We start from the raw sequence: 24,251 nt of genomic DNA, 5'->3' as shown, positions 1-24,251 counted from the left end.
TCCGCACAGCGCCTACAAGATTGAACATGGGATTTCTGTCAATCTGTTGCCTTAGATGATATTTCCTGACCTCTTATGTTGGATTTGATAAGATTATTTCATATTTAGACTTGTATCGCGTGCTTAAAGCTTTCAATAACACATGAATAACACTGCGCAAGTAGCTTGTACACATGCATGATTAGTACTGTTCAAGAGTGTTGATCATTTTATCATTTTGAGAGCAAAAGATGATGCATGTTAATTTTACACCTCTAAAATTTGACTTCAGATTAGCGGTTCCATCTCAGTAGAGTTCAGGCCATCAGTTCCAAGATTCATTAAATCATTGCAGGGCTGCGAAGAATTTTCTTCAAGAATTTCCACTAGGAGTTGATTGATGGAATTTCCTTTCGCCTGCATTAAGTGGAGACACATAAATATACTCTAAAAAATAAACAGTAAAAAAAAAAAAAAAAAAAGGGGGCTGAAGATGACATCCATCACCTTTATTCCTATTGCAATTGTTGTTTTGAGTTTGACAAGTTCACCTAATCTTAAGGAAGCCCCGTTATTATCTTTGACAAAGATCAATGGCACTTTCCTCGACATGGCCAAACTCGGTAGATGCTTTGTAAGCCACCATGGCTTGCAATCAGAAGCTAGTAATACAGCCTGATGATACTCGAAAAGAGATTGATCATCTTCTTCAATTCCAACCATTAACATAACAAAAGTAGAAATTGAACTAAAGTTGAAGGAACTGCAATTAAAAGTCAGCAGCCTCTATGCATGTTTGTAAAACATGCCATCAATGCATATTTAATTTGTCTTCTTCTTGCTGTTAACTAGGTATTTAGCAGAAAAGTGGGATTATGAGACAAACAACTCGAAATGCAATGTACAGGAAACACCGAGAGGCGTTGACTGTAACATTTTATACAAGATAAAAAAAGGAGTTAACGCCAGTTGATTTTGTATGCTCTACCGAGCTTCTTTATGCTATGCAACGCAAAACAGAGATATAAGACTAATTACCAAGTATTAACAAACAGAGCACAAATAATGGAAACTCTGTTTTTTACTTTTTTTTTCCTCAAAAAAGAGTGTCTGAATGAGAGGAGGGTGGTTTATAATTAAAATTGAAATTGGGAATGATAGGATAGGAAGTCACCTGAAGCTGAACAGAAGAAGATGCTTTAGGTTTGCAGATGGCTGAGTGAGTGCCCATCTCAGGATTTGGCTTCATACGTTCAAGAACTCGAGTAACGTCATTGACCCCAATTGAGAATTGTTGCTACAAAAATTATATAAACCTTCATTTAATCAGTCACAAAACAAAAAAACAAACTCCTATATACATAAGATACCTCTAATTATGAACATATTTTATATATATATATATATATATATGTACCAAAAAAAAAAAAAAAAAGAGAGAGAGTGAGAGAGAGGAACTTTTATTTAAGGAATGAAAAAAAGCAACCTTTAACCAAAACTTCTCAGGTAAAGACTTCCCATCAACATGTCTTGCTAACTCTACTCTTCTGTTCACCAAAAATTAAAAATTTCACTTTTACAACCACCACAAAATACGAAAACAAAAACAAAAACAAGAAAAGCGAGAGAAGCGTACGTACTTGTTGATTGATTGGAGCAGGGAAGCGAGTCGTTCACCCTCAATCTCGAAGCAACCATCGATATGGTCTGTAGAATCAGAAGCTCTTCTTCTACTCTGCATGTTAGCGCCGCTTTCTTCCGACTTCTGAATATTCTTCTGATGTGCCCAGATTTGTTCATTCACTGTTGTTCCTTGTTGCTCGAATCCATGGATGCTCTGAAATCTGAATTTTGGTCAAAGGAACCCAAAGTTTTGGGCCTCCAGACTCACACTAGACTTAAAAATATGGGCCCGTCTTATAGACTCCGGGGTCCAGCTTAAAACTAATGTCATAAAGATTCCATCCAAGAGACCAAAAAATCCTTCTTCTTCTTTTTTTTTTTTTTTTTTTTATAATTTAATTTAATCTTATATATATCATAACAGGTTACACAATAATTTCTATTCTATGAGAGAGGGGTAGAAGATCAATAATATAATGCAGGCAAGGCTTTTTTGCTTCGGTCAGGTTTAGTTTGATTCTAACTTTGATTTTTTTTTTTTTTTTAAAATTTTGATTTTATTGAGACTAAAAGCAATTAAATAAATCCTTCTACTTTCTTAGTATATGTAAGGGAGCAACACGCCTTTGAAAGAAAGCTTGATCCTTATTATTATGAAACAGCAACACATATATACAGAGTGCACAACAACTAAACCAGAAAGCATAATTACACAATAACTAACGGACATACATATACATAGGATATCACATACCGGAGCACAGAAGAGATTGATATAATATAACTACATTATCCTTTCAATACACATTGAAATCTTAAGGATTAATATTGTGGAAAGGACAAGTAGTTTATATTATGGGACTGGTGGTCCACTCTTGAAGGAACAAAATGCAGTTGCAGAGACATATATATATATATATATATATATGTATGTATGTATGTGTGCCTTGGTTTTGGGCTCTCTCGCGGTCTAGTTGAGCCAAATTCGTTGATGTATGTTTCCACTTTTAATTACATGCCAATGATATTGATGGACTACTTTTTGTTTTACTTAATTAATTAAGGAAACACAAAGATTATCTTTTACCATGCATAAGTGCATATTACGACACTAATATTAACGAGCAGTGAGTATATATGTATAATTAATTCCCACGCCACAAGCCTTCTTGGATCTGCAATAAGAAAGACTAGTATTGCTACAGAAATGTCAGTATAAAATCAATAATTAAAAAAAATATTGTATTGAAGTAATTACATATATTATTATAGGAAGGCAGTAGTTTTAAAAAGTTGGTAGACAAATGGTCCCTGACATATGATATAGTGTCTGTATCGCTTTAACATTTATGTACCACCACTGCCGAGAGAGTAGAAATGGATATGGATTGGATTGGTTCGGTTTTAAACCAAAATAAAACCCAATCTATACTTTCGATTTACCTAATAGAATAATCCAATATAAATTATTGAAACTTTAAACCCAAACCAATTCAAACCATTTATGAACAGTTTGATTTTGATTGGTTAATTGGTTTGGAACAGCAAACTGCTGTTGAATATTGAAGCAAAGAATAAGTATTGCTTGTGAAGCTATCGTGAGTCTTAAAGCTGCTGTGAGTCTTGAAGTTAAGAAAGAACAGCAAGCTAATGCCGAGTATTGAAGCAAAGAATGAGTGTTGCTTATGAAGTTGCCGTGAGTCTTAAAGCAGAGAATGAAGAATGAGCAACTGATAGCTGAATATTGGAGCAAAGAAATGAAGAATGAGCAGTACCTGATAGCTTATTGTGCCGTGAGTTTTGATGGCTGTAATGGTCGAAACTTGGTTAATGGTTATGATAGTGGTGGCAACAGCAAGGCAACATAATAATAAGGCAAGCTGTTGTTTAGGGTTTCATTTCATTTGTGGATGTGTTAAAAAATATATATTAAAATTCAATATATAAAAATAAAAATATATACAAAATATGTAATTTTTTAATCATATAATATATGATTTGATTGGATTTGGACTGGATTTATATTTCCAATCCAATTCATAAATTTTATGATATCTTGAATCCAATCCAATCCATTTATGTAAAAGATTCAATTCAAACCTTTAAAAATTAATTGGATTGGTCAGTTTAAACAGGCTAGATTGGATTTTGCCCACCTCTACCTGGAAGTACAGTAACTACGAACTTCCTAACAGCATCCTAACATATATTATTATTTATAAAATAAATAAATAAAATTTATATATTTATTGTAAATTGTGCCAGCTTTCGGAATGCTTAGATGTATGTTTATTTATCTGCATATATCATCGGAACATCTCTCACATGATGCACCATGGAAATAGAAGATTTGTGGCCACTAGTATTGGCTAGCTTAAGAACATGCTGGTAGAGTGGAAGGTACGAATTAATGCTAACTTGATTGTTGATAAGATATGGGAAAAAAGCCATTTATAATTTGAAAGATGATGTTTGTTATCAGTGGTAATTATCACCATCCTACATGATAGTAGATCCAATATATATATAAGTAAAAATAGCCTACATGGCAGTGGATTCCATATATATATATATATATAAAAGCTATATAAACATTGGATCCATTACTAGGATAGTGACAATCACTAACTGGTAACATATAGTATTACTTTTACAATTTGGTAACTTAAAAAACAAATTAATTAACTTTAATACAATAATTAAGGATGGTAAGTTAACCTTGGTTAAATTTAAAGTGCTAAAAAAAACCCCTTGGAAGGAGGACTACATACTAGCACCCATGCCCAAATCTAGAGTACATATGTTCAACATATCATTGGGCAGGTCTTCTAAGTTACATTTCAGTTTCAGAGAGTTGAATTGAAACAAGTGCCTTCGTTTAATTATAGAAGGAAAAGAGGTTGGTGATCTCATGCATGCATGCGGATGATCAATTGATTAATTAATTTTGGTAATACATGGCATATATAATATTATAAAATTAGCTAGAGTTGGACAGCCATATATAGATATATATATATATATATATATGACGATATGGTCTGGCTTCAGTAGTGTAGTGATAATCAGATTGAGTGGACGTTGTGTTTGGTTAACGGGCATGCATTGGATACCTGACTTTGGAAACCTTACCCCCCTTTTAACATTATGCCACAGCTAACGGCCACTATACTTTTTTTTTTTTTTTTTTTTTTTTGGGTTTTACCCCTCTCTCTCTCTCTCTCTCTCTCCAACCCTTGGACCTGTGTCCACCTCTTTTTTTTTTTTCCTCTTTTTTTAAGTTGTCAAGAATCTCTCTCTCTCTCTCTCTCTCTTAACTGCTACTATTGCTATTAATACCACCCAATACACATGAAAATCAGGAAGAGTTAATGCAAGCTGGCCATCCCCGTGCTAAGTTTGGGGTGTGTCTCGGTAATTAATTTGATGAAGGCTAGCCTATATTTGGTATTGTCTGATGTCTATAATAATAATAATGTCTGATGTCTATAATAATAATAATAATAATAATAATAATATTGTTTTATGTATGTTGTGGATCGTCTGGTTTAAAGAATAATATAAAACTCTATCACATATATATATATATATATATATATATGCATTTGTTAAATGCGGTAAAAAGAAAGTTCAAAAAAAAAAAAAAAAAAAAAAGAAACGTAGAAACTGAGAGAATGAGTGGTTAATTTACTGTTCGGTTAAAGAATCAAAATATACAAGAACAGAAGTGGTCCCGGGAATCCCAGCCCCCAAGAGCCAATCTAGCAAGCAGTCCACACTGGGTTGTCGCGGTAAAATAGAGAGAGAGTTTTAATTTGCTTACAGAATTTGTTTGTATTCATTTTTATAATATTTAGAAAAGAAACGGTGAAGAGCCTGGGTCTGTGACCGGGTGGGGTCCAGTTGAGATGGACATAATTTATTTATTTATTTTTTTTTTTGGGGTTAATATGAAATGAAGACAAATTATTAGTGTTATGGGAATCAGAAGGAGGTTGCCCTTTTGATGAGAATAGTAGTCGTGAGTTTACCTACCATTCCGCCTCTCAGGTGTCATTCTTCGCCTTTTATTTTATTTTGCTTCCTTTTTATCTTATTTAATTAGTACACTAATTTTTGTCCTTGTTCAATTGGCCCCTGCTTTTCTTAATGGACTATTACGTAAGAAAAAGAAAAACACCTAGTAATTAAAACCAATTTTGAGATGGCAAATTAAAGAGTAAAGAAGGTTATTTTTTCAAGTTTGGTGTTTTTATGTTGTTGACGGATTTCACTACGGATTTCACTACCAACTTAACTGAGGTAGTAAGATTAATGTCACATGTGAGAGAGAGAGAGAGAGAGAGAGAGAGAGAGATAGAGAGGCCCCATGCAGCATAAGTTAATAATAATAATAACGACAATAATCTATATCTCTATCTAAGTCAAAGGACGACTCTTATCTTATGATCTGAAACACTGTGTCTGTCTCCGGAGCCCAAGTGAGATTACGTCTGAGTTTTTGGTACTCCGGCAACTACTTTAGGTCCTTAGCTTTTGTGGTTATACATATAACAACAACAACTAAGGAGGGAGGAGAACAGAGAGAGAGAGAGAGAGAGAGAGAGAGGAAGAGAAGGTGAAGAAACAAGGGGGACCGACTGCTTATATTTTGGCGGGCAGCAACGGTCATTATCAATGATTTTATGTGGGTAGTGCTGAAGCTGGTGCTGCTGGTTGCTGTTGCTTGTGCCTCTCTCATACTCATTTGACCCATCTAATCACGCTTGCATTGTATATTCAATATCAACATTGCTACTTCTCTCCATCTTCTTCATCATATATACCAAACCCCTCGTTCCTCCTCTCCTTTTCTTTGACGTCTCTGGACATTCTTTCTTTTTCTATCACAAGGAGAACAAGGTCAAAGAAAAGGCTTCCTTGAGGTGTTTGGGCACAAGTGGAAAAAGCAGATCTCAGTCATATGAAGAGATCTTTCGCTGTGAGTTGTTTCCATCATTTATCATTTTATTTCCCTCTTCTGCTTTTCTTGTTTTAGTTTTTCTTTTTCTTTTTCTTTTTCTTTTTCTTTTTCTTTTTCTTTTTCTTTTTTTTTTTTGGTCTATTTAAATTCCATACCCCCTAAAGAAAATAATCTCTTTGAGAACTTATAATTATTGGTTGCTAGCTGCTTCCTTTTAATTATCAAATTTGACACTGTGTTGGATTAAAATTGAAGTAGATCCTGGACAGAGGACTAGTTGGTTGAATCATCTAGTTTCTGCCTCGAATGATATACTGATTAAATTTGAAATATGTTTGGGTTGGATCGGATCGGATTGAGCAGAGTTGTGTTCATTTTCTGCCTCAAATCATCTTGCTGGGTTGAGCAGTTTAATGACCTTTCCTTGACGCAATTTATGAGCCCATGCTTTGTTTATTTGATCTTTTTTTTTTTTTTTTTTTTTTTGCCTTTTCTTTTTCATTGTGCGAAAATGTGCCTCGTCACATCAGACTACCTTTTCGTCCAGCGGTAGATGATACGATAAGTGTGTGAATTTTGTGACACTGATTTGGAGTTGTAAATTAGAGTCCTTTATGGGTAAGATTGAAGAAACATACCCATCCACGATCTTGCTTGCTTTTTCATAAAATTGGCAAAGAGAAACAAAAGCAGCATTCAAATTTGAAATGCCTAACCAATGAGGGCTGAGCAGGAATATCGGTGGACAAAAATGCATCAGTTTGATCGATAGTTATTAAATTGTTGAAAAAATGATTTGTTGCAGCTGGTGGATGTGCTTCTGGTACTTGCATTGCTCTGTGATCGTCCATGGGCTGCCAGTGCCAGGGGCAGCTCACACTCACATTGCAAAGGGGGCGACTCAGGGGAAATTCGACCTCATAGCGTCACTATTACTGAATTTGGCGCCGTTGGAGACGGTGTCACTCTCAACACTAAAGCCTTTCAGAATGCCATCTTCTATCTCAATTCATTTGCTGACAAAGGTGGGGCCAAGCTTTTTGTCCCAGCAGGTCGGTGGTTGACAGGAAGCTTCCGTCTCATCAGTCATCTAACCTTATGGTTAGACAAGGATGCAGTAATTCTTGGATCACAGGTAATTCTATTTTCTCCTTGCAAAAGGACATTATCGTATCTCATGGCAGCTTAGTTTCATTCTGCGTCTCCTTTGCTCATGGATCTCTGTCAAGTGTTAGCATTTAATCTCATAAAGTATGACATTTACCCAACAAGGAGCTACATTTTATTTTTAAGAACCTTCCTCCTGGGTAACTGATATTGTTTATGCATAAACATTACATTTTTTCCATCTTGTCTTTGCTCCTCCTCCGTAATGGTAATTATATACCATCTCCATATAAGTTCACCTCAAATATGTATGGATGTGCACTTTGTGTGGCCAAAGTCAGCACATAATGGTGAATAGCTTTGTCTGCATCTATTTCAGAACTCTGATGATTGGCCAATCATTGACCCTCTACCATCCTATGGCCGAGGTAGGGAGTTGCCTGGTGGAAGGCATCAGAGCCTCATTTATGGACATAATTTGACAGATGTTATCATAGCAGGTTGGTGTTGTTGATGAATACTCATATTATTCCATGCACTAATTTTGTTCGTCTTCTTGATGCCACTGATTTCTGTATCCAGGTGATAATGGGACCATTGATGGTCAAGGCAGCATTTGGTGGAATTGGTTCCACAACAAAACCCTGAATTATACACGCCCCCATTTGGTTGAGTTCATCCACTCAAATGCGGTTCTCATCTCAGATCTGACCTTCTTAAACTCACCATTTTGGACTATTCACCCGGCGTATTGCAGGTTTGTGCTCTCACAAGGGTTGGATTCAAAATTTTTTTTTCCGTTTCTCACATTTCTAGGGTTTAAAGTACCATATTAAATGTGTGCAAAAGTGAAGCTTCTATGAGTTAGGGGGAGAGTTGAGACTGTTTTTTCTGGATGAACAGCCAAGTTACTGTCCAAAATGTGACAATCCTTGCTCCTCTAGAGTCTCCAAACACTGATGGGATCGATCCAGGTGAGTTTTCTCCTCCATACTGATATCCCTTCTATGCTATTTGAAAACGTTGAAACTGCAACAACAAGAAATTGGGTTATTCATGCGGTACAAATTTCCTAGATTAAGCAGTTTTCTTTTGTATTAGCTTATAAAAATTCAGCCTTTTTTTATTTTTTCCTTTCTCAATCCCAAACAATTCTTTTAAACAAGAATCATTGATCTCAATCATCTCTTTTAATGCATCCAGACTCTTCTGAAAATGTTTGCATTGAAGACTGTTATATTAGCACTGGCGATGATGTGATTGCCATCAAAAGTGGATGGGATGAATATGGTATTTCGTATGCACGTCCCAGCACAAAGATCATTATTCACAGGCTTATTGGAGAAACTCGAAGCGCAGGGATTGCAATTGGAAGTGAGATGTCTGGAGGCATTTCAGAAGTTCATGCAGAAAACATACAATTTTTCAATTGTACTACAGGTATCAGAATAAAGACATCTCCTGGAAGGGGGGGTTATGTGAGAAATATTTTTGTATCAAATATGACCTTGACCGATGTAAATGTTGCTATAAGGTTCACGAGTCATTATGGAGAGCACCCAGATCAGTTTTTTGACCCAAGCGCTCTTCCTGTAATAGAAAGGATTACAATAAAAGATGTTGTAGGAGAGAACATTAAGTTTGCAGGCCTCTTAGAGGGTCTAGAAGGGGACAATTTTGTCAATATTTGCCTATCCAACATTACCTTTAAAGTAACCTCGAAGTCTCCATGGAACTGCTCTTATATTCAAGGATACTCTGACTTAGTTTCCCCAGAAATCTGCAAGCCTCTGAAGAAGAGAATCTACCCTGAGCATCACTCAGATTGTTACCATCTATCAAATCACTTATGGAGTTCAAATAATCAAAGAAAAGGTGCGTTGCTCTCATGGTAAATTATTGATAGTCCGTTCTGTGAATATCCAGTTTGAGTTGAAAATTTTGATTCTTGCCATTAGAAACACAACAACCCATTGCCTAGCTGAAGAACACAACTACGCAACATGAAGTTGAGCGGACTCGTACGAGTTGTGGTTGCTTTTCTGGCCTACGAGGTGGTATTGAGAAATGATTGTTTGTTGTAAATTTGTGCGCAGTGACTAATAATTGAGTGATCTATCAAAAGCTAGAAATGGAATGAGTTTATGCTTTCAAGATCCATTCTTTCTCTGTTTTTTGGTTTTCTAGATATACATGATCTTTGGTGATTTGGTCTCCCAAACTTTGTGCAGAATAACACTTCTTTGAGGCTGAACTTGTACTAAACAGAAGCAGGGACAGCTTCCTATTTTTGATTAAGTGCCCTTATAATTATTTGCATTCATTTTTTTATTTAACTCAAAGTAAATAGAAATACACCATAAAAATGTGGCTGTTCCATACCAATTCCTGAAAGTGGAAAATTTATATGCATAAAAAGAACAAAATGGAAGCAATATATGTCAAGAACTTGCTTTACAGCATGTAAGATAACAGATTGTTCGTATATATATATATATATATTTATAGATATACATATAGATGTAGATGTATATTAAAAATTGAAAAAAAATGCAACGAAAATGATATATATGGCTGTCCATGAGCTTAACAAGCTACAGCTTTGAATTATTTATAGTTGATGTCTTATTAATATGGAAATAAGTTCACACTGGCTCAAACTTGTTTCAGCTCAATAAATCGCTCGATAAATCAAACATATAAATTGCATTGAACAAGAAAAATTTACATGTCCATGTTTGCTTACTCTCAAGTTTTAAATAATGTGTAAAGAATAAACACTACTAACAAGCAACTCTTTCTCAAAGGCTGAGAATCCAAAAAATTTAAAATAAAAATCCTTGTCTTGGGGAAGATTCATTCCCATCCTCCTTTATGACAGAACATAGAGCCTGCCGTGAAATGTAGTTCTCAAGCTCCCTGGACACCTCTGTCAATTTCAGGTCAAAATTGCTTCTGTACTTGTGCTTTGGTGAGGCTACCACTCCAGAGATCATAGTTGGAGAGCCAGAAGAAAATCGCCTTCTTGGGCTCGAAAACCTTCCTGGTGATCCTGGAAACAATCCTTTAGTGATAAGGGGAGTTGAGCCTGATCCTAGTCCAGCTGTACTGTACCGGTTCCGATCTGCTGCATTTGTCAGAGGTCCACATTTTGTCTCCAATGGTAGTGGTCTTAATGGATCACGTTCTATTGTTGGCTTCTGCTTTACAATTTTTTCTCTGGCTTTCTCAGATGCAGTTATTGCTTTCTCTTTGCTCAACTTTATCAGTTTCCATGGATCAATACTGACACGGAAGCCTTGTTTCTTGGCAAATGAAGATGGCGGATCTCCTTCAATCTTTATGGACAACCTTTTGGGATTCTGAAATTTAAAAATGAACCATCAACTGAGGTCGATGTACTTTATGGATCTCAAGGTGCAAAAACTAAGAAAGGTTATCCCAATTTACCTGATTATTCCCTTGTCCCCTGCATATAAAACGTGACACAAATGCTGGCTTCTCAGGTGAATCGAAATCAGTGCTCTCATCCGAAGACCAATCCAAATCATCTAGAGGATCCAGTTCCACAGATTGATTTTCCTCTTTCATTGCCAGTATATAGTCATATGTTCTCATTCCCTGCAGCATCAATTCGATTACTTTGTAAACTTAAATTATGTTCTAACATTTTTATCCTAGAGTCGTTGCAAATTCCAATAGGGATTAGGATTGGCTGGTGCTTCTTCGTTATACACAGTTCTTAATAAAAAGAAAAGGACTAGAATGTTTACAAGGACACAAAGATAATAAGCAAGTGAAATTTATAAAAAGAGCTCCCATTTTGAAAAGAGATAATAAGCAGGAGGTTGAAAAGAGCTCCCATTTTGAACTCAGGAAGCTGGAGATTGCCAAACATAACGAGCATGATATAAAAGTATGAAATTTGCTGAGAAAGCCGTAAAATTACCTTCCTTATGAGAACCACATGGAAGAAAAAAAGCTGCCCCATCGCTGCTGAACCATAAGCTGTCATCAAAAGCAACAGAACCTGTAACAATTCAATGAATTCTACCAATGAGTTATAAAACATGTATTCAAAATGGGGGCAATGGTGTGCTTAACAGGTAACTGAACTTAACCGATATGGTGGCAAGAACCCCCCTTGGGAACTCAATGTAAAGCCTCCTCTTGAGCTCCTCTTGTATTCCATTTTTATCTGCAAAGCATCTGATGAATATGACAATAGCAGTTCCTCCTTCAATGATTAACTGTGCCAGTAAAAAATTGTTGTTGTCAAGCAGGAATATCAATCAGTTAAAAAAAGAGATTATCATTACAGTTCTATCTCCAATAAACCCTCAGGAGCAAAGAAAAATCTTGTAAAACGAATAAGGGACAGGCAACAATTTGAAGTTGTTGAGCGGAAAACTGACCATTAACAAAACAAAAATCATTAGGAGAATGAACGTTGTGTAATTCCTTTTGCCAACGCAGTTGTTTAACCACTGGAAAAAGAAAACGATAAGGTGCTGCTCATTAGGCGTTTGATACTTTATTAATAAACTGTAAAAGGAGAAAAGAAGAATGAATTTGTTGGTACCCTGCAATGGTGATCAAACCCTTCGACGCATCGGTTGCAGGATCTACAGTGTTTGCTATGTTTTCTAACCTGCAAAAAGAATTTTAACACATTTCATGAGCAGGCAGTGGAATGCAAATATCAGCAAGTAGCAGCTGCATGCACTGGGGGGCATTTATTTGATTTTAATTCAATGGAAGCCAGACCTCCAAGTCACAGAGGGTGCAAAAGGAGATAATGTCATCCTCCTTTGGCTGGGGTGGGATGGCGTCGTCCTTTAAGACAAGAGGGAAAGGGAGAAGCGGGTCCAAATGATCGGAGCTGCTCTTCCAGGGGTCCAGATACTTCCTCCTTATCAAACACTTGAGGATTTTCCTTTCCACCCTCCTGAACAACCTCAAAACAATCTGGCCTATTATGAACCCATAATTTAGCTTAGATTTGCGTTTTTTATTCTTCTTCCTGGAGCTAGTTTTGTCAGTTGGGTCAATGGCCGTGCACCGTATAAATAGAAACATAACTGAAAGAGCCTGAAAAGGACAACAACACACAAACACCGTGTGAAAAAATTTGCCAAGCTCTTTAATTTCCGCTCAGTATAGTTTTCTATGTTATGCAAAACAAAAAGCACCTGAAAATTAAAAGAATGAGAAAAATAATAACAGATTACCACAATGGAAAAGATGGTGGTGAGTGTGATTTCTGCTTTTCTGTTGCCAAGGAAAAGCCCCAGGAAAGTATAGAAAGCCACCACCAGAAAACTGTAAACCGCGATTCCCACTATCTGCGATTATATTTACAACAAAATGATGTTGATGAGATGCGGAACTGGGATCCATAATTCATTCAAAAGGTTCCGGATTAGGGAAAAAAAAGGTCAATTGACAGAAAAATAAAGAGCACCTGCAAAGGGTGGAGAGGCCGTTGCCAGCCATGGCGTCTGGTAATCATTGTGGGGGAACTTGGAACTTGAGGAAGCTTGGATTGGATTTGCGAATTTGGGATTCAGATCACTTAGAAACCTGCCTCTGCCTCCTGCTTTGGAGTTTTGGAATTCGAAAATGGAAACCAAATGAAACCTTTTCTTCTTCTTCTTCTTCTTCTTCTTCTTTTTTTTAATTATTTTGTTTTCTTCCGTCCGGTTCCAACGGTCGACTGACTCATTATTTTAAAAATTGAAATTGAAATTAAAACGGCGCTCCGCCTCCTCCAATCCCAAGTGGACGGCCCATTTAATTCCCACTTCTGGAGTTCTTTCTTAGGCTAATTGATTAATGGGCCTTTTATTGGACCCTACTGAAAACTTCATCCTAACCCAAGCTGGGACCGCGTTGGCAACTAATAAGCCATGAATTATAAGTCACAGACTCCTGAATCATGGTTCATGAAATACCTGAAACTTAAATTTAACGATTTTATGAATTATAGGTAAATATGAGTGATAATGATATAATTAATTTTAATTTCTTCTTTGCTTCGTATGACGGGACAGTGATACCAAAAAGACTAGCTAGTAGTTACTTAGAGCATTCCAAAGAATTCTTTAAAAATAAAAAATATTTTTTATATAATAAAAAACATATTTAAATATACAGAATAGATCTTTAAAAATTTCTCTGCTTCTTATATTATATTTTTTATTTTTTTTTTCAATGAACATCTATTATTATGTTTATTTCCTTCCTTTTTTGTTTTTTTTTAATAATAAATATTTTTTAAAATATATTAATATAATATAATAATTTTGGAATTTGATAAATATTAAATAATATAATATAAAAAACATATAATGAATGAAAAACTCCTTGATAATGCTCTTTTATATATATATATATATATATAGCTAATTAAAGTTTGTTGATCAAGAAACTTCCTATATTATACATAAACAGGACTGCTGGTAAGACACGATGACCCGTTTATATTTGTAAATATTCAATTGAATTATAAATAAATCCGAAATATATCCTTCGAAAGATAGATGATAGATTCATCGCGAGGCCTGCGCGCAACAATGCATGTGCTCTTCCTCTACGGTGGATCATGCATTAAATAGTAATGCTTACAAACTTTTAGACACAAGCATATATGTAATAAACTCACATCGTAATTTATATTGTAGCGGAAAAGAAAATAAAATAGATACCTACCACTTTTATTAAAGATACAAAAAGCCTCAACTAAAAGTGGAAACTATCCGAACAGCTAACATAATAATATAAACACAGCGATGCCAAACACAAACACAAAAGGATACTTAAGCAACGACTGAAAAGACACACACAGGGAAAATACTAAGGAACGGTGCCACTTAACCCAAACAAAGGATACAAATTTGATATATCTTATAAACCGAAATCTTAGCCGCTTAAACTTTTAGATGGTAATTTAACACATATAAATGCACCATATATTATATAGAATTGTACTATATTATATGTACAAAAGAAGAATATTTCTTTATTCCCAACTTATTCGCTTCACTTGAATCTTGCATCCCAATCTATGCTTGTCCGAAATTCTTCGACAACTCTTGATGATATATTAATTACAAGTAAGTGTGAAAGTAAATGAGTGTCTGTAGACATATATATATATATATATATATATATGTATATCTATATATTTATGAGTTAGGTAGTGGAGAAGGTGGTGCAGGAGTGAGGTAACTGATCAGGGGAGCCAGGAAGTCCATTTGTTGAAGAAGCAATAACATTATTATTTCCACTAGCAGTACTAAGAGAAATGTTGGTATCGTTGTTTGCACCTGAAATAGTACTAGAGATGGCGGCGGCTAAGGCAGCAGTGAAATTAGGGTCAGAAGCGATGGCAGCAGTGACAGTGTCAACCACTGCCGGTAGCTTTAAGTACATGGGGTGCCCTAGAAGCGGAAGCGGACGCGGTGGGCCAGGGAAAGAAAGGAGGGGTGGAAAACGGTTGATTAATTCATGCGTGGGATTATGGTTATGGGTGAGGTCGAGGGTGATAGTGGGAAACGGTGCGGACGCTGAAAGGGTTGGCATGCTTGAAGCATAGGCCGGAATGGAATTATTAATACATGAACTGGGGAAGAAGCTTAAGGCAGTTGATGCTGATGATGAATTCTTATTCAACGTTATATGATGATGATGATTATGATTATGGTGATGATGATGATGATCCATACTAGTAGTTGAATCTGATAGCAACATGGCTGCTGCTGCGGATGTAGTGTTAGCCATGGCTGTGGCTGCTGCAGGGAGAGGGTGGTTGTGATTCCCTTCGTATGTTGTTATGAGAATGCTCTTCTCCTCTGCGCATCTTTGAACCTGTACGTAATGTTGCGGATCAATTAACTTCAATTATATATATATAATCCATAATATACATATACACACATCATATATCGGTCAACCATTATTACTTATCATATATATATATATATATATGATATAATACCACATGCATTAATATATATACATACATATATATATATATACACCTGTTTTCGCACTGGGCATCCAACGGCCATGGTGCAACGGTAATAGGCCCGTGGACAAGGATTACCTTTGGCCATCTTTTGACCATATTTTCTCCATTGGCATCCATCGTTAATCTGAAAGTGAAACCGTCAACATCTACTAGATGATCAGTTTCCTTCAATATATATATGTGTGTGTGGGGTATGTTAACAGCAAATATATGTACGTAAAATGAATTAGGTACCAGCGGAGCTTCCGATCTTGCTCGTACGGACACCCTGGGCTTCCTGAAAGGGAGGTGATCAGGAGGTTGTTGTTGGTGTTGCTGTTGTTGTTGTTGCTGCTTTTGATTGGCTTCGCCCGACTTGTACTTGGGACTTTCAGGGGAACCCCAACACTGGGATGACTGATCAAGACCACCACCACCACCACCACCACCACCATCATCAAAATGACTTGTACTATGCTGCATTTCCTTTGACATCACCTCCATGGTCTCGCACCGTGCTAGTCTCTTTCCATCACAAACCCGCGGATCCTTGACATCTAAGTCTTGTGGCTCCATAAACTCTTTGGCGTGACTTGACATGCCACTCACCTCAGTTTTCTGCTCAACAACCCACAGCCCCTTATTTTATTTATTTATTTATTTATTTTGTGTCGAACTAACTACTTTTGGAATTAAAATGTGGGAAAATTAACTACAGAATTACTCATTAATTCAATACTACATATAATATACATATATATATATATATATATGTCAAATTAACCGATCATGCATGAAAACTGATATCTGTATGGGCATTGTAAGTTATATAAGTAGTCTTTCAGAGAAAGCTAGCTAGCTAATTAATTAATGAACACCACGCGCATCCACAGGAATTTCTCATGCAATTGTACATACAAATTAACTTCCTATTTCTAGGTGCTTATATTAAATAATTAATTATTGGGTTTAACATTAAGAGTTTACCAAAATTAAACCCATTACATGGTGAATTAGGCACTCTTATTTAATCCATCATTTAAATGTTATTAACTAATACTGGCTAGGATTCTGAAAAGTTTATACATGTACGCGCTTGATTTTAAAAATTAAAAAAAAAAAAAAAAAAAAAAAAAAAAAAAAAAACACCAAAAAACAAAGGCTAGAATGGTGGCCCAAAAATTTGCGATGTTTACAAATGATTAATGAAAGGCAATTAGGATTGACCTGCTCTAGCAGTGTATGGCATCGTGCTGGTTGTTTTTGCATCGCCACGAGTAGCTGAGCTTGTAGGAGATTATAGTTTTTGGTGATCTGGTCCAACATGCTTTTCAGCTTCCGATTCTCCTGCTGAAGTCTCTCTAACTCAACTTGAAGAGTATTAGTCAACTGAAAACCAAGTTCCTTTTTAATCTTAGCAAGTTATAAAAACAAAACGACAACTGTGATTAACTAAAATATATTTATTAAAAAGTTAAGACGACTTGAAATTTGAAAGAAAAGAAAATTGGTGGGGGCCGGGAGGGGATGAGACTTTAAAAGTAATTAATTACCTGGACATCGGATTTCTGATCATATTTATCTTTACGTTCAGAAGTTGAAAATCCAGAATTTAAAGTGAGCAAATCTAATCCAGTCTGTCCGTACATGATAAGGTATAGCAAGAAGCAAATACTACATCACGTATTGCAAAACGGCATATATATATTTATATATATATATAAGTATAAATGGCGCAGAATTAGTTGAACGTGATATATGTATATATATATATATGGTGGCAAATGAAAAGTTAATTAGGATTATATATATATATATATATATACAGATATGTAGAATTAATTAATAGATAAAAACTTAGATAGGTACGTACATTCACAAGTGCAGAAGGAGGAGGAGGATGGGATATTGGATTAGTGAGAGTGTGTAGGACATGGTGGCGGTTTGGATCATCTTCCTTGTTGCTACAGGTTGAAGTGGTAGTGGGAAATAAATCCATTTCGTTGACGATGTTGGAGGGTTTGGCATGATGATGGTGGATTGGATTCTGAATAATTAGGCGATCGGGATTATTAGATGGGAGGAAGTCGCCAGAGCGTAAGAAGGTCATGAATTGGCGGCGTTGATTTTCCATGTAAATGAACTAATAATGCAAAGAAGAAGAAGAAGAAGAAGTAAATATTTGAAGTGTGACCAGTCGGGTGGTTGGGTTGGCTTGTGGGGAAGAAAAGAAGGGGTTTAGACCCAAAGTCAATTAGGAAATTAAAATAATGTAAACAGCTAGTACATAGACCCTGTGACCAGCCGGTTTTGTTTTGTTAAGAGGAGGAGGAATTATAATAAATAATAATTTAGAAAAAGAAAAATGTCATCATATTTGATGTAATTATGCTACACGTGGAAACGCCGTTAATATTCGTTTGATATAACGTGGACGTGGGTGAGCCGTCTGAGTCTCGGGTCAATGCAGTTGACGGCACGGCTCTTTCCTTTTTTTTTTTTTTGTTTTGTTTTTTTAGAAGATAGAAGATTGTGGGACCCATGGGGAATTACCTAACCCTAATCCCATATTTTCCCATCCCACCCACTGACTCTTTTAACTATTAATGCTAATCCCCACTCCTCTCCCTCTCCTCATGGCTCATTCTAACTTTAATTCAAATCTCTCTCCGCTTTTCTTCATTTACTTCCCCCAAGGTCATGACTATTGACTCATGACTTATGTCCATTCGTATTCCAGCCGTCATCCTTATGGATGATGATTTGCATATAAACTTTTTTTTTTTTCCCCCCCTAACCAGATACCTATTTAATCGGTTTAATCAATTTTCTCCATCTGTACTTGAACGAATTAATTATTTTTCAGCTTAGATTAGCTTTAAAATAAATAATTAATTGCCAAACTTCAGGGACCACTAATTTTAATTTTATTAATTAATTGATCCTCAAATTTCAAGATTATCATGCGCAGGAAGGAAGTAAACTACTCCCCGGGAATAACATTGGCGTAAATACGTGGATAATGAATTTTCCATCTCACAAGAAATTAATTTGGTTAATGTTCAAGGCAAGTCAATCTGAAATTATTAAAAACAACCCTACATATGTTCAACTTAGCTTTGTCTTGAGTCTTGCGTCTCGCCTTATACATAAAATTACATAGAATCATATATGTGGAAAATTAAATATGTACATATGTGGAAAATTAAGTATTATACATATCGTTTCTTGCCACAATTATATATGCGTGGAGGTGTTTTCTTGATACTTTATTATAAGAAATGTTGGTACTATTATGTTACTCGACCACCTTCCAACCTAGATTGCTACTATATGTTATGCTTGAACTCAATCGCCGTCCCTTCTCTAGTTTAATAAATTGACCCCTTTTCTTTTGGCTGAAACAATTAATTGACCTTGCTATTCTCTCTACATCTATTATTAATTCTGTAACCTTCACATCCCAGGTTCAACCAACTTTGGTGTTACAATCTCCTTCCCCAAATTATCCACCAAAAAACAAAAAAAAAACTGCAACAACATCTCAATTTATATATATATATATATATATTTATCAATAACAAAATTCTTAATAATTAATTAGTTCTATACATATACATATATATGTGTGTATATATATATATATATATATATTAAATTTTAATAGGGATAGGCTAGTGGTAAATCCACTTTTTTCAAAATAATAATAATAATAATAACTTTAAATTTGAATCTCCATATGTCCAATATAAAAAATTAGCACTTGATCTTCAAAAGAAAAAAAAAAAAAAAAACTGTTTTGCTATACATATAGTATAGTATTGATATTTACACAAAATTATATATTTTTTTTTTGGTAAATTTGTACATAATTATATGCTAGCATATCATAAAACCGAATATAGGGACTTCTTTTATTTATTTATTTCCTTTTTCTACTTTTTAATTATTGAGATGCTTCACAAGTTCAATAATCATCTTTGCATATAAGTATGTAATATTCAAAGCCAAAATTCTTGATTGACTTGAGGAAGTACTAATAAAGAATATTTACGCCTTCATTTTTATCTTGTCCAAAATTATAGCAACTATATATATAATATCACCTATCAGCTTCTTTTTTTATTGTCTTCTTTTATACTTTTTTCCGAGTTCAATATTGTCTAAACGATAAGAAATAGAAATATGCGATTGTCGCCAATACATCATGCCAATCAAAACCATAATTTTGTATACAGATCTCAGTTTAATTGGTTGAAAAGTGAAGTCAATGATAGAAGAGTCATTGAGACTAAAGGTCACAGTCACCTTTTTACTTAAGTAAATCACACATCAAAAATCCATCATTTAACTAAACTACGGAAAAAATTTAGCTATTAGATGAAAAAGAAATAATAATTAATAATGAATTTAAATTTAAAATCCTAAATGGTATATGCCAATGCTTAATAATTATTATTATATAATCATCCCTTAATAACTAGGGAATCTTAACTAGGATAGAGTTGGTACTGAAAAATGAGAGTCACCTTTCTGTTTCTCAACATATATCTTTAACTATAATTAGTGATGAGAAATATCGTATTGTCATGTTCTGAAGTGGGAAAAGAAAGACTAACATTTTTTTTTTTTTTTCAAAATTTTCTGGTGGGCTTCCTTTCATATATAAGGCCAAAGACACCTTAAGACATGGTACAAAAATGTGTCCTTAAAAATTGATCATTTTATTTTAATTAGTTTTGTTTTCTTTTAAAAATTGATAGAAAATGAATGAAAAAATTAATATTCCAAAAGTACCTATATTATTTTAATATAAAAATATTTATTATCTTTGATATTTATTATTTTCTGTTACTTCTATTAATCATCCAAACAATATTTAATAAGAGATACTTTTCTTTTAACTTCTTTTCCTTTCCTTTCCTCATTAAACATTTTTTTTTTTTTTCCCCTTTCCTTCTTTAAATCCAAACATAGGGTAAAGTCAATGCTAGGTTTTAGTTTACAAAATATTTTCTTATTCTTTTTTTCAAATAAGAAAACATTAATTCCAAAAAGCTGGAGGTATTCGTCTAAGCATGTCGTCACTCTCGCTGCAATTTTTTTCTTCTTGGGGGTCTTAATTCGCCAAAAATATTGCTTTTGATTGAATACGAACAGAGTCTCAATACTGTTCATGTTATTGTTGGAAAATTTTATTCCATGAGGTAGAAATATTTAATGAAAACATCAGAAACAGTATTGTTTTTACAGGAGATACGGGCTGAGAGGGCTCTCAGCCGCACGGATAGTTCAATATGCTTATTAGTTCCTGACGTGAGATGAGGATCATCCAAGGCACATTAGCGTGGCTTGCCCTGGCTTATGCAACATGTATGTTCTTATACCAAAATATAATGATCTTCCAGAAACTCTTGTGTGCGGGTTAAAAACTTCCCACAAACCCTTCAATTATCCATAATACCGAATAATATTATAAAATCATAAAACATTATATATACTGAGAAATATGAATGAGAAAAGGAAGAAACAAACTGAAAAACCAGATTCTAAATGAGATCATTCAAAACAGATATTGAAAATACTGTCTTCCATCAAGACTAGTGTATTGATTGTAGTAGAAAAATGGAGGAAAAAGTAATAATAAATATAAAAAAGAAAAGAAAACAAAATGAGGTGAAGGTTAAAAATTGATAAAAGGGCATTAATGGGAGCGGTGTTGAGGGGAATCCACAACCACATGCCAACTGCTGCAAAATGGCTGGTTTACTTTGGGTTGGGGTCAATTGACCGGTATTCAAGTAAAGGAAAGCGGCGCTGAAGTGATCGACCGAAAGTGGAGCTAGCATTTTCGCGCTTCTTCCAACTCTTTTTTCCTTTCCTTTGCATTTACTCGCTTTTACGGCCGACAAACTTCATACGTATACCATTTTATACTTCAGCTTTTGCTTGAAATCCTACCTCTTTTTTTTGTTTTTTTTTTGGGTAATACTTGAGATCTTGGCTTTACTTTTAAGATAACCGGTCTGTACTTTTAATTACAAAGGTTTATAGTCAAGTTGATTTTTTTTTTAATTTTCATTTCTGTTTTAATTGTTAGAAGAGATTCTAAACAAGAATGAAGACAGAAAAAATGAAAGAGAAGATTTCCGTGGCCATCTGTACAAGAGATATTTAGGAGGGAACTTGAGAAAAAATATATGATGTAGCAATCCTTAAAGTCAATCCAAGGAATCATATAGCATTCCCACAAGCAAGATGATTATTATATGAGAAGTTGGTTTTTTTCCTTTTTTTTTTTTTTTTTCGGTCTAAAAAAATTAAAGATTCCTTCAAGGAAACTTTTTTATAAATGTATGTTTGTCTGTTGGCTGTAGGTTTTCAGGTAAGTGTGAGCTGTTATTTATTTATATATTTTTCTTTTCTTTTTTGATATAGAAGAAATTTGTCCAGAAGCAGGTGAGAGAAATAGACACGCAAAAAGCTGAAATGGGGATTCCGTGTTGAAATGGTCCAAGGTGATAGAAACTGACAAAGAGTTGCTTTTGCTTTTGTTTGAGCTTGGAGGCTTTGGCTTTAATTTTGTATTGTTTTGTTGCCCCCACAAGGCACGCTGATGAAAGTCGTGTGGTGGGACCAACCTCAACCTCCTTCTTTACAATATATTGAAAAAGTGAGGGTGAGAGACTGATCACCCCTAAGCCTGAGCCCAAGACAGAGAAGATAATTAGACGTTGAACTTGAGGATGATGATTGAACGTAAGGTATACCCATTTTCAACCATGTGGACTTTTCTTCCATATATTTATATATATATATATATATATATTTTTTTTTTTTTTGGGTCCTGCTTTATTCTGGATCTTTGTATAGAAATTAAAATGGAAGCCTTATTATGCCTATAAACCGAGGACGAAACTGAGCCCCAAACCCCAACCCTCTCTGTCCATGTATTTAATGTACATGTTGATCAAGGTTCGCCCCCACCTAATTTTTCAACTCTCATTCGTCATGGATATGTATGTTTTCAATTGTATTAATTGTAATTTTTATACGTACATAGAGGAAGTGGGAAAGAAAAGTGCATCAATTATGAATACTCAACATTTGTTTTTAATTTGATTTGGCTAACACTAACTACATCAACCTAGTTAGCTAAGCTAATAATTGATCCATCATTAGATTTTAGGGGGGGGTTTGAGACCATGACTTGTTAATTAACTAGTATTAAAAAAATATATAATATTGGTAATAATTTGTGTTGAAGCCTCCCTGCGTGTGGCTAGTAGGTAGGTCTTCTTTTCTCTCCTCTTCTCTTCCATGCTCCTTTTGATATGTGATTCACCAGCAAAAAATAATAATAATAAATAAATAAAGATTGTGTGGATAATGGATATACACTGATAGCTGGAATTTTCCTAATATCAATGAAGGGCACAAGTGAGGGATAAAAGTATAGTTATAAGGAAGGAGGTCCCAAAACCAACAAACAAAGCTTAACCAGGCCTCTATATCAATATATAGGATAAAAGCGGGCCTTTTTCTTAAATAGGCCCACTTTAGTAAATGGTTAAATGACGCTCGTGTCATGTCAAGTGGCCGGCTGCCCATGCGAGAATGAGTGACGTGTTGGGTCCTTTACCTTTCTGATAATTGATCCCTTGGTCATGGCCAGGGCCCAACGATAACGACCGGACGTCTACCTTCTCCTTTGGATCTTTTTGTTGAAATTCTACCTTGGATTTAAATTTTAAAATAGCTAATTGTTAGCTAGCTGCAGATCACTGCAAAAAAATGTTGCAGTTTCAATATTCACTACCTCTACCTTTAAAGCTTCAACTTCCTGCATCAGTGCTTATAATAAAAAGTTGCGTATCACTAAAAAAACAGAGTATTAATAACAACAAAAATCAGGATAAAGTCTACATTTTTGTATCTAAAAATGTTGTTATTATATCGTGGCCAATTCCTCTTTGGTTAATTGTCAGGGACGGAGCCAGGATTCCATCTTTGAGGGGACCAAGTAACAAATTTTTTTTTTTTTTTGTGAATATTCAAACTAAGTTATAATTTTTTTTTTGAATGTTCAATTTGTTATTAATGGTATAGTTTTTCTATTATATTTATAATCCCTAATAAATTGATAATTAATTTTTATAAAATTTTATATAACTTGTTATTTTAATATCTAGATAAGTCTATTAGAAAATTTGGTTCGGTTTATTAAAAAAGAAAAAAAATTCTACTAGAATAATATAAGAGAATATACTTGAGTGAATAAAATTAATACCACACAAAAACTAAAATATTTGTTTAAAAAATGATAATAAAAAAAACGTATAATTTAAAATAAAATGTCAATAATAAACTACAAAACAAAGTAATAAAATATGAAAATTTTACAAAATACTACCTAAATAAATATTAATCATAAAAGGAAATATAATTAATACTTTCCATTAAACCATATGGATGCCATAAATAAAAATAATAATAATTAAATTTTCATTTACTTTAACTAAAATTTCTAATTTTGACGTAAAAAATAAAATTTCTAATTAGTAACAA

At 34.5% G+C, this 24,251-nt stretch overlaps 4 protein-coding genes across 5 annotated transcripts; 1 reads left to right on the top strand and 3 right to left on the bottom strand.

Moving 5' to 3' along the window:
• Positions 1 to 120: 120 nt before the first annotated feature.
• Positions 121 to 1,867, bottom strand: LOC107426199 (uncharacterized). The gene is made up of 5 exons (XM_016036312.3): positions 1,620 to 1,867; positions 1,466 to 1,526; positions 1,154 to 1,276; positions 487 to 654; positions 121 to 396 (listed from the first exon to the last, which is right to left on the bottom strand). Exons 1-5 carry the CDS (start codon positions 1,718 to 1,720, stop codon positions 268 to 270), a joined length of 582 nt encoding a protein of 193 aa, XP_015891798.2. The 5' UTR covers positions 1,721 to 1,867; the 3' UTR covers positions 121 to 267.
• A 4,162-nt stretch (positions 1,868 to 6,029) lies between these two features.
• On the top strand, positions 6,030 to 9,991 carry LOC107426228 (probable polygalacturonase). Its single transcript, XM_016036351.4, has 7 exons — positions 6,030 to 6,583; positions 7,371 to 7,700; positions 8,052 to 8,172; positions 8,255 to 8,429; positions 8,576 to 8,646; positions 8,876 to 9,547; positions 9,631 to 9,991. Exons 1-7 carry the CDS (start codon positions 6,566 to 6,568, stop codon positions 9,651 to 9,653), a joined length of 1,410 nt encoding a protein of 469 aa, XP_015891837.3. The 5' UTR covers positions 6,030 to 6,565; the 3' UTR covers positions 9,654 to 9,991.
• Positions 9,992 to 10,208: 217 nt separating this feature from the next.
• On the bottom strand, positions 10,209 to 13,433 carry LOC107426185 (protein S-acyltransferase 18). Its single transcript, XM_016036292.4, has 9 exons — positions 13,137 to 13,433; positions 12,904 to 13,017; positions 12,440 to 12,763; positions 12,255 to 12,323; positions 12,088 to 12,159; positions 11,794 to 11,922; positions 11,622 to 11,702; positions 11,123 to 11,293; positions 10,209 to 11,034 (listed from the first exon to the last, which is right to left on the bottom strand). The coding sequence occupies exons 1-9, from the start codon at positions 13,182 to 13,184 to the stop codon at positions 10,498 to 10,500; spliced, it is 1,545 nt and encodes a 514-aa protein (XP_015891778.2). The 5' UTR covers positions 13,185 to 13,433; the 3' UTR covers positions 10,209 to 10,497.
• A 929-nt stretch (positions 13,434 to 14,362) lies between these two features.
• Positions 14,363 to 17,985, bottom strand: LOC107426223 (probable WRKY transcription factor 47). Of its 2 annotated transcripts, none has more exons than XM_060811625.1 (6): positions 17,563 to 17,985; positions 17,237 to 17,320; positions 16,911 to 17,072; positions 15,939 to 16,301; positions 15,715 to 15,828; positions 14,363 to 15,541 (listed from the first exon to the last, which is right to left on the bottom strand). In XM_060811625.1, exons 1-6 carry the CDS (start codon positions 17,815 to 17,817, stop codon positions 14,867 to 14,869), a joined length of 1,653 nt encoding a protein of 550 aa, XP_060667608.1. In that variant the 5' UTR covers positions 17,818 to 17,985; the 3' UTR covers positions 14,363 to 14,866. The 2 variants fall into 2 exon arrangements, with proteins under 2 accessions (XP_060667608.1, XP_015891831.3); XM_016036345.4 differs by having other exon boundaries at positions 17,557 to 17,984.
• Between the last annotated feature and the right edge of the window lie 6,266 nt (positions 17,986 to 24,251).

The sequence above is a fragment of the Ziziphus jujuba genome, chromosome 9 (assembly GCF_031755915.1).
Source record: "Ziziphus jujuba cultivar Dongzao chromosome 9, ASM3175591v1".
In the NCBI taxonomy this organism is placed as follows: Eukaryota; Viridiplantae; Streptophyta; class Magnoliopsida; order Rosales; family Rhamnaceae; genus Ziziphus; species Ziziphus jujuba.
This window is presented reverse-complemented; position numbering and strand designations above follow the sequence as displayed.

Coding starts and splice junctions, on each gene's coding strand:
- LOC107426199 (XM_016036312.3), bottom strand. CDS start 1,720: ATGCAGAGTAGAAGAAGAGCTTCTGATTCTACAGACCATATCGATGGT. Junction 655..1,153: donor CTTCTTCTGTTCAGCTTCAG/GTGACTTCCTAT, acceptor GAGTATCATCAG/GCTGTATTACTAGCTTCTGA. Junction 397..486: donor CAATTGCAATAGGAATAAAG/GTGATGGATGTC, acceptor CACTTAATGCAG/GCGAAAGGAAATTCCATCAA.
- LOC107426228 (XM_016036351.4), top strand. Junction 8,173..8,254: donor GACAGATGTTATCATAGCAG/GTTGGTGTTGTT, acceptor TTCTGTATCCAG/GTGATAATGGGACCATTGAT. Junction 8,430..8,575: donor ATTCACCCGGCGTATTGCAG/GTTTGTGCTCTC, acceptor CTGGATGAACAG/CCAAGTTACTGTCCAAAATG.
- LOC107426185 (XM_016036292.4), bottom strand. CDS start 13,184: ATGATTACCAGACGCCATGGCTGGCAACGGCCTCTCCACCCTTTGCAG. Junction 11,923..12,087: donor TGATTTTTGTTTTGTTAATG/GTCAGTTTTCCG, acceptor TTACTGGCACAG/TTAATCATTGAAGGAGGAAC. Junction 11,294..11,621: donor ATGTGGTTCTCATAAGGAAG/GTAATTTTACGG, acceptor TTGATGCTGCAG/GGAATGAGAACATATGACTA.
- LOC107426223 (XM_016036345.4), bottom strand. CDS start 17,817: ATGGAAAATCAACGCCGCCAATTCATGACCTTCTTACGCTCTGGCGAC. Junction 16,302..16,910: donor GCCATACACTGCTAGAGCAG/GTCAATCCTAAT, acceptor GTTGTTGAGCAG/AAAACTGAGGTGAGTGGCAT. Junction 15,542..15,714: donor GATGCCCAGTGCGAAAACAG/GTGTATATATAT, acceptor CATTACGTACAG/GTTCAAAGATGCGCAGAGGA.